The sequence below is a fragment of the Zootoca vivipara genome, chromosome 7 (assembly GCF_963506605.1).
Source record: "Zootoca vivipara chromosome 7, rZooViv1.1, whole genome shotgun sequence".
NCBI lineage: Eukaryota > Metazoa > Chordata > Lepidosauria > Squamata > Lacertidae > Zootoca > Zootoca vivipara.
In genome coordinates, this window is record NC_083282.1 from 80401585 (window position 1) to 80411368 (window position 9784).

Here is a 9784-nt window from a genome sequence, read left to right on the forward strand (position 1 = left end):
CTGGACTGACAAAATGTGATGAGTCACCATTCCAGCAGCAGCAGCAGCAGCAGCAGCAGCAACAGCGAGCAAGTGCAAAGAACACACTTGGCTCCATTCCTAGTTTTGAAAATGAAAGCAGGTTTTGCAGCCAAAAGCAAGGGGTCAACTTCTCTGGAACTCAGTTTCTGCTAGGGGCCGAAATGATGCAGCAGTCTGTGGACTAAGGGGGAAGTAATGAGTGGAAGAAATAAAAGAGACCCGAAGCCATAGATTTGTTTTTGTTGTTATTGTTATAATTTGGCTATTATTTGGGGTATACTGTATTGGAAAACTAATTTAATAGGAATAGTATTTAAAAACCCAAAGATTTGGCTCATAGGTTTGTTCGATTGAAAAGGTCAGATTCAGGCCCCATCTCCCTTTGATCTTGCGGCTGCAACCATGAATCATGGATCTCCAGCTCTTTGCTTGCCTCATCCGCTCCCGCTGTCAACAACACAGTCCTCCTTTATATGGGGATTGCGAAACAAAAACGAACTGACTGTTCTTTCCAGAAGCTGCAGTTTGACACACATTCTGCTGTTGGCAGTTTCCTCCTGAATGGCTAAATGTTTGAGAAATGTTTTTGTTTATAATGGAAAGCCAAATAAACAAGCTGTGTCTAAGAGTTCTGGTGACACAAGCCCTTTTTTTGAATTGTTAGCTTCAACTCAAACTTGATCCAGTGCGTTGTAATGGCTAGAGTGCGGGACTAAGGTTGGGGAGGTCCTGAGTTCAAATTCTAGCCCTGTCAGGAAGCTTCCTGGGTGACCTTGAGCCAGTCACTCTCTGAACCTAACCTACCTTACAGGGTGGTTGTGACAGTAATGGAGCGAACCCTGTGTGTTGTGTTCAGCTCCTTGGAGGACCAGTGGGATAAATAATGTAAGAAATAATACCACATGCACTTTCCTTACTACCCGAAATTTCAAATTAAGATGCCGTATATATGTATGTGTGTTCGTTAATCTTGCTTTAAAAATACTAACATTTTCAGTACCGTATTTCAAAGTTGAAGCTAGCAAAGCTCAGTTCTTCTTTTTTTGTAATTATTTTTATTAAGGATTTTCTTGGGTTACAAAGGTAATGTAATGTCTCATTTCCCACCCCCCTTCCATGTAACATTTTTACACATCAATCAAAGCTCAGTTCTTAGGATAAGTGATACTTTGGCAGCCAAAGAGATTAAGGTGGAGATGATCCAGTGTTAAATACTATTTTTTGCTCAGTATCCAGTTCATAGTAAGAAATAGGCATTGTCCCTCTTAAACATATGATGTAGTCATCTTAGGATAGATGTGCCTGTATATTAAATCGCATGTTTTAATTGCTATAATGGTCACAACTTTCCTGCAAGGGACTTACAATTCCACAGAACATAAGAATTTTCAACACAGTTTTCTTAATGCATTTTATAACAAAGATTGCCATGATTCCTGGCAGCTGAACTGATGACTTCAGACTGCTTCAGGTTGATGCTGTGTGCTTCCTGCTGCTTTGCATAACACAGTCAAATACTCTAGCAGGCAATCTGTCTTGTTCTGTTGCAGATTACATCTTAAAAACCAGTTCTCAGAGGTGTGGCAAGCTGTCATTAAGGAGTCATTTGTCAAGAGCTCAGCTGTGATGGACTTAATCTAAACACATGCTAAAGGCTTATAAACCTCAGTCACATGGATGTGCCCATTGCCAACACTTTCCCCAGTGTGCCTCTCTGCCCCTTACTTGAGAGGGTCAGGAACATTTCACAGAATGAGTAATAGTTAACACTGATCTTATGGTATCAGGATACAAGGGATGTCAAAACACCCAGACATTAGAAGTACAACATATTTAAAGTTTACACTTCAAGCATGGTTGTTCTGTACTTTAAAGTGAGGAGGACATCATATTCCTGTAGACTACTGGGTGACTACAGGTGATCATTAGCCAATTTAAATGACTAAACAACAACAATATGAATAGATTATGCACATAGCATTTTAAATGAAGCTGTGATTGGATTACTGGGCCTAATCTGGCCCATCTTCTCTGATAGCTGCATCTTAAGATTTCAGGCAACATTCCCAGCCCTGCTACCTAAAGAGGTGTGTTTTTTAAATTTTGTTGTTTAGTCGTTTAGTCGTGTCCGACTCTTCGTGACCCCATGGACCATAGCACGCCAGGCACTCCTGTCTTCCACCGCCTCCCGCAGTTTGGTCAAACTCATGCTCGTAGCTTCAAGAACACTGTCCAACCATCTCGTCCTCTGTCGTCCCCTTCTCCTAGTGCCAAGGGCGTACTCACCATGGGGCAAGTTAGGGCAGCTGCCCTACTCTAAAAGGCTGCTCCCCCCCCCAAGCTCAAAAGAAATAAAAAATCTCAATGCAAAAAGCGGGGCGCGCGCTGTTTTCCCCCCCACTGTAAAAAGAAAAAAGAGCTCAGCAGAAAGAGCTCAGCAGAGGCCGGTGGGGAGGAGTTGCGTGCCCGCCCCCTCCCCTCGGGACATTGACCACGCCCCCTGGGGGAATCCCGTCGCGTCATCGCCAGCCAGCCAATCGGGTGGCTGGGGGCGTGGCCGGGGGCCGGGCTCGTTCAAACCAGCGCGCCAGCTGAGAGGCACTTTCTCGGCTGGCTGGTGCTGCTGTTGCTCCTTCCGCTCGCCCCACTTCTGCCTCCTTGCCTCCTTGTCGGCCTGAGCGTTAGCGGCCTCCCCCGGATCGGGCCCTTGCGCTGCCGCCGCCTCGTACCTGCCGCCACCGCTGCTGTTCCTCCGCATTTGCTGGAGCTCTGGAAGGATCCCATTCCCTGCTGCCTATCCCTCCTGCCTGCCTAAGCCTTGCCTGCCTTCACCACGCCAACGCCACCAAGGAACAGCTGATTGCTTGCTGCCACACCAGCGCCGTGCCCTCGCCTCCGCTCCGCCGCTGCTCCTGACTCTGTGGTTCAGGTGAGTCCCGACTCCCATGCGTGTGTGCTCGGAGGGTCATTCAAAGGTGCTGCCCCCCCAGGGTTATGGTGGGCTTAAGTGGGGGAGAGGTAATGTTTATTATGGGATCAGGCTTAAACATAAGGTGTTCGTGGGGGGTGGCACGGGGGGGGGGGTCCTTGAGAGGTGCAGAGGGTGGACACTTTTGGGTTTTTGTGGGATGGGGAGGAATGTTTTCGGGATGTGGGCCTGAGCCCACCCCAAAAGCAGCCGTTTTCCTCCTTGGCTTCACCCTGGAATTATGTTTCCCCTCGTCCTTGAACCAGACTATATCCCCCTCCCTGCTGGTCCCCCTAAGAAATTGCTCCAATCCTTTGCTCCCTCTCCCTTCAGCCAGCCCCGGATTATGCCCCCTTGCCCCCTGAAACTTGGCCAGAATATGCGCCCCTTTGCCTCCTGAGTTTCCTCCCAGAGAGTATGCCCCTTTGACCCCCCCCCCTGAAACCTGGTCTGTATAACACTGGGCTCTGTCTGAGAGGGAGCAGGAGTCCCTCAAGGGACCAGGGTGCATCTCAGGGAGGCTGCTTCTGCTGCCCAAACAGCATCCAAAATAAAATAATTTAGCATGGCTACCAGCCTGGGCTTCCCTTTGAACTTGCTCTTGAAGCATGGTTGTAACAGAACAGAATAAGAGTTCCAGTACAGACACACTCAATAGCTCTGCTTGGTTGTGCAAGACATCTGCTTGGGCAGCTAGGTGATGATTCAACTTAAGAAGACACAGGCATTGGTGACCTTACCCTCTCTTGTTTGCCCCCCCCCAACTAACTCAAAGTGTAACAGTCAGAACAGAACCTTGTGCATGAGGGGGGGGGTTGGACTAGATGACCCTGGGGGGTCCCTTTCAGCTCTACAGGATTTCTACAGGATTTCTGTGAGGGAGTTCATGTGAAAGGAAGCACAGATTGATTTCTTAAGTTGGGTGTGATTATCCTATTTGATGTAGGGTGAATTCCAATTCCCCTTGACTGAGGAAAGCATTACAATGGATTCATTTGCTGAGAATGGCTGTGATATTAGGCAAACAAAGGGAAAGAGATATGGGCCATTAGCAAAGATTCTGCCAGACAGCAAGAGGGTGGGTCCTACCTCCTTCGACTGAGAGATAGTTAGCAAATACAAAGGAAAGGCCAGTAAGTAGTGAATAGGTCAAAACAAAATAAAAAAATCCTTCCAGTAGCACCTTAGAGACAAACTAAGTTTGTCATAGGTTTGAGCTTTCGTGTGCATGCATGCACACTTGCTTTTTCAGATACACTGAAGCAGACCCTTATGTATAGTCAGGGGGTGGGGGTGTTACTCAGTAGGGTAGTGGGAATGGGCAACTGGCTGACAGGACTGGTAAACCTGCTGATACATGATAAAGCTTTCTTTAGCACTTCACCCCTTGCTTTTTCCTGCAAGACCAATTGCAGTCATTAACAGTTGTTAGCAATCATCAGCATCATACAGCTGGAAGAGAGACCACAAGGGCCATCCAGTCCAACCCCCTGCCAAGCAGGAAACACCATCAAAGCTTTATTAACATATGCCTGTCAAGCCTCTGCTTTAAGACCTCCAAAGAAGGAGACTCCACTACACTCCTTTTATATATTCATTAAAAACATACACAATAACAAAAATGAAATAAGAAAACAGAAATGACCAAAATATAAAGAAAATACAAAATATAAACACAAATTAGCAATAACCCAAATTAACAATAAAATATAAACACAAATTAACAACAAACCAAAATCTACCCTCCCAAAATAAATTTGAACATACTTATTCCAAATTAAATCCCTATCCCCACCCCCTCTCCACCACATGTGACTTCCAACCTCTCTTCTTCCTAATGTTTAGGTGAAATCTTCTTTCTTGTAGCTTGAATCCATTGCTCTGTGTCCGCTTCTCTGGAGCAGCAGAAAACAACCTTTCTCCCTCCTCTATACGATATCCTTTTATATATTTGAACATGGATATCATATCACCCCTTAACCTTCTCTTCTCCAGATCCTTTTCACATGTACGCCTCTCAAGCCAGGTGTCTCCCATCCTGTATTTGTGCCTTTCATTTTTTTTTGCCCAAGTGTAGTACCATTTCTCCTTGTTAAATTCCTCTTGTTTGCTTTGGCCCAGTTGTCTAATCTGTTTAGGTCATTTTGAAGTGTGATCCTGTCCTCTGGGGTTCTAACCACGTGGGACCTTTTACCTGCTGAACTCTTTCTAGCAGCCTACGGGGATTTGAAATAATAAATATACTGTTTTCCAGTCTGGATTTGAAGTTGATAGATAAATAGTTGCTACTGTGTATAATCTAAATTAATAAATAACTTGGGAATTATCCCATGATTTGGCCCGGTACTGTATTGTTCAATTCTGAATTTACTATAAGTGTTTTTAAGACAACCGATTGTTCGGATTTATTCCAGTTATTTACATTTAGAACTAGAAGACATCGCGGCTGCTGCCTAAATGGATATAAGAAGCTGGTTCCAAAAAGGTAAGTTAATAATTTTTAAATTTTCATTTCTATCTCCATGAATTTCAGTTACTTATGAGTGGAAGTTAATTTATAGTATTGCTTAGATAATAAGTGACAGTTTGGATTTGATGAATTTATTTCACCACAATCTGAATTTATAAAATTTATAAAATCAAATATTATTGATTAAACTTCTACTAGTATTCCACATTAGCCTCGCAGTGTCCCTAATGTGGAATACTGCTGAGTCCAACTTGTCGTCTGACTTGTCTGCAGGCAAATCTAATGCTAAAGTTACTACATCATTTTATTTTATTTTTAGGGTATATGATTGTTAACGGTTTGTTTACTATGTTATTTTCTATGATTTACAGGCGGTAAGCCCATCAAACGAAAGCAGGACGATGAAAGAAGTGAAAGCAATGACAATGATAGAACTCAACGGATCAAAGCATCAAAGATTATGGATGAAGGGTCTAGTAATTGTTGTGCACCTGTTCCTGCTACCTCAACAGCGATTGAAGAAAATGGTGGTGGCTACCATGAGAACGACATTGGTCGTTATCTGGATCAAACACTTAAATTGTCAACAGAAAAAAAGAAGGAATTGCTTTCAAATCCTTGGATTCCACCACAAAAGTATGATTTTGGTTCAGATGCAAGCCATTTGAAAAGAAAATTTAACCGCCACTGGTTAGATCAATACACTCCTTGGTTGGTCTACTCCAGTCTTTTGAAAGGTGCTCTATGTAATTATTGCGTTCTGTTTCCTCCTGCTATTGGTACAATAAAAGGAATTTTGGGGTCATTCATAGTAAGGCCCTACACAAGGTTTAAAAATATCCATGAAGATTGCAAAAAGCATGCCAGCAGCCACCACCACAAAATGTCAACAGCTGCTGCAAAAGCATTCTTGGAAAATGTTCCTGTTGATGTACAATTGCAAAGTGGTCACCAGAAGAGGATTGAGGAAAACAAACAAATATTATCATCAATTATTTCCTGTATCATATTTTGTGGAACTCATGATTTGCCGCTTAGAGGAAAGGAAGGAGATGAGGGGGTTTTCTTTGACCTTTTAAATTTGAGAATTGACTGTGGTGATGAGAAGCTAAAGAGTCACTTGGAAAAATGTCAGAAAAATGCAATCTACACTTCACCAAAAATTCAAAATGAGATTATAAAGTTATGTGGTCAAGTTGTAAAAGAAAGAATTATCGAAGATTGTAAACAAGCAAAAGCTTATGCTGTAATGGCTGATGAAACAGCAGATATCGGTGGAAAAGAACAGCTTTCTATCGGATTGCGGTTCTATGATGAGAGTCAAAAAAAAATCAGAGAGGAATTTGTAGGCTATGTTGAGCTGAAATCTCAAGATGCCCCTACAATCGCTAGCGCAATTCACAGTTTTTTGGTTGATCAGAATCTCCCAGCAGATAATTGCGTTGGATTTGGATTTGACGGATGTTCTACAATGGCTGGAAAAGAAGGTGGTGTGCAGGCCATCCTGAAGAAAAAGTACAGAAAATCTTTATTTTTCCATTGCTCAAGCCACAAACTAAATCTTGTGGTCAATGATGCTAGCAAACTACCAGAAATAAGAAACACAATTGCAACGGTTAAGGATACAATATCCTTCTTTAGAGAGTCACCAGCCCGCAGGAATTCGGTTCCCAATCTATCAAGACTCTGTGAGACCAGATGGTCTGAGAAATACATGAGCATAAGAAAATTTTCAGAAAGCTTCCATGAAATTGTCAATGCACTAGAACATCTCTCGGTTGAAGGAAACTATGCTACAAGAAAATCTGCCTATCAATTGCACTGTGCAGTTACTAAACCAATTTTCATCGTAGGTTTAGTCATGATTGCAAAATACTCTGCGATTTTGGAACCCGTTGTGAACATTCTACAAGGTAAAAATATGGATTTGATTATGGTGAGGGAACATATTGGTCAAATCCTTGATCGCATCAAGACGGATCGACAAGATATTGAGCATGTTTCTGATGATTTACTTAAAAAAGCAAATGATATAGCAGAGAAAGTCGGGGTTGAGTTATCAGTTCCACGAATGTCTCAAAAGCAAATACACAGAAGTAATCCGCCATCTGAGACTGCGATTGAATACTGGAGACGGTCGTTAATCATCCCTTATCTTGACTCCCTAACTTTATCTTTGAATGTTAGATTCTCACACGAAAATACACCTGCTTTTGCCTTATCCCATCTTCATCCTTCATACATGCTACAAATGGCCTCAAAAGATTTGGAAGAAAATGCAAAGTCTTTCATGGAGTTTTATGAGTTGGGTGGTATCTCTGCAGAATTAGGTTTGTGGTATGATCTGTGGAAAAAGAAGGATTTAGCAGCAGACACATTAAAGGACATTGAAGTGGCTGCACTTTTGGAGGAAGCTAATAGGTTTTACCCAACAACAAGGCACGCACTCCTAATTTTAAGTGCTTTCCCGTCCACCACGGCTACTGTTGAACGATCTTTCAGCACCCTTCGAAGAGTAAAGACCTGGCTCAGAAGTACAATGGGACAGGACAGACTGACTGGGTTGTGCTTGATGAGCGTCCATCGGAAATTCTTCAAGGAAAATCAGGACTGGATTGAAACGAAAGTTTTGAAAAAGTTTTCTTCAAACCCAAGAAAAATGATATTAGTATAATACCATGAGCCTCGGGGAACATTTCTGGTCGTGGGGAGACTGCCTGCGCACAGCTATCTCCTCTCCCATGGGGTGTTTACTTGACTTTCCTACCGTAGGAAAGTCGGAGCTGGTCCTGTCCCACTGTGGGACAGAAGATTAACCAAAGCCTAAGCCAACACTCCATTTAAAATTGTAATTTAAATAAAGTTGTGGCCAAAACATGCCAAAAACCCAAACCAAAAATGATGTGTGTGGTGTGAGTTATTGTGGGGATTTTCTGGGGCCTTTTCCGTGCTGAAATGTCACAACCTGGACGACCATGGCTTGCCCCCCCCTAGATTTGATCCTGGGTACGCCCATGCCTAGTGCCCTCCATCTTTCCCAACATCAAGGTCTTTTCCAAGGATTCTTCTCTTCTCATGAGGTGGCCAAAGTATTGGAGCCTCAGCTTCACGATCTGTCCTTCCAGTGAGCACTCAGGGCTGATTTCCTTAAGAATGGATAGGTTTGATCTTCTTGCAGTCCATGGGACTCTCAAGAGTCTCCTCCAGCACCATAATTCAAAAGCATCAATTCTTCGGCGATCAGCCTTCTTTATGGTCCAGCTCTCACTTCCATACATCACTACTGGGAAAACCATAGCTTTAACTATACGGACCTTTGTAGGCAAGGTGATGTCTCTGCTTTTTAAGATGCTGTCTAGGTTTGTCATTGCTTTTCTCCCAAGAAGCAGGCGTCTTTTAATTTCGTGACTGCTGTCACCATCTGCAGTGATCAAGGAGCCCAAGAAAGTAAAATCTCTCACTGCCTCCATTTCTTCCCCTTCTATTTGCCAGGAGGTGATGGGACCAGTGGCCATGATCTTGGTTTTTTTGATGTTGAGCTTCAGACCATATTTTGCGCTCTCCTCTTTCACCCTCATTAAAAGGTTCTTTAATTCCTCCTCACTTTCTGCATCATTAGAATCAATCATAAAGGTAAAGGTAAAGGGACCCCTGACCATTAGGTCCAGTCGTGACCGACTCTGGGGTTGTGCGCTCATCTCGCATTATTGGCCGAGGGAGCCGGCGTATAGCTTCCAGGTCATGTGGCCAGCATGACAAAGCCGCTTCTGGCGAACCAGAGCAGCACATGGAAACGCCGTTTACCTTCCCGCTGTAGCAGTTCCTATTTATCTACTTGCATTTTGATGTGCTTTCGAACTGCTAGGTTGGCAGGAGCTGGGACCAAGCAACGGGAGCTCACCCCGTCACAGGGATTCGAACCGCTGACCTTCTGATCAGCAAGCCCTAGGCTCAGTGGTTTAACCCACAGCGCCACCTGGGTCCCATAGAATCAATCATAGAACCATAGAATTGTAGAGTTGGAAGACACATCAGGGTCATCTAGTCCAGCCCCTATAAAACAGGAATCTCAGCTAAAGCATCCATGAAATTGAAGATGTGGAGAACTGAATTTGGGCCTTTCTTCATACAGATCATATATTCTACCATGTAGATAGATGTGGCCCCTCACCTATTTTGCTACCAGAAGGAGAGGAAAATCTTACAGCACTTTTGCACTGGGCTGGGAATCCAGAGAAGCTCATCACCACTTGGCAGGGTACTGTAGACCCTCCTTTTGCCAAGTGGACGTGGCTAGACACTGTGGATAAATGGCTGCTAGTCTT

General features: G+C 43.7%; 1 protein-coding gene across 1 annotated transcript; it reads left to right on the forward strand.

The window, feature by feature from the left end:
- Positions 1 to 3966: 3966 nt before the first annotated feature.
- On the forward strand, positions 3967 to 8470 carry LOC132592461 (52 kDa repressor of the inhibitor of the protein kinase-like). Its single transcript, XM_060277315.1, has 2 exons — positions 3967 to 5474; positions 5831 to 8470. The coding sequence occupies exons 1-2, from the start codon at positions 5447 to 5449 to the stop codon at positions 8131 to 8133; spliced, it is 2331 nt and encodes a 776-aa protein (XP_060133298.1). The 5' UTR covers positions 3967 to 5446; the 3' UTR covers positions 8134 to 8470.
- The last annotated feature ends 1314 nt before the right edge of the window (positions 8471 to 9784 follow it).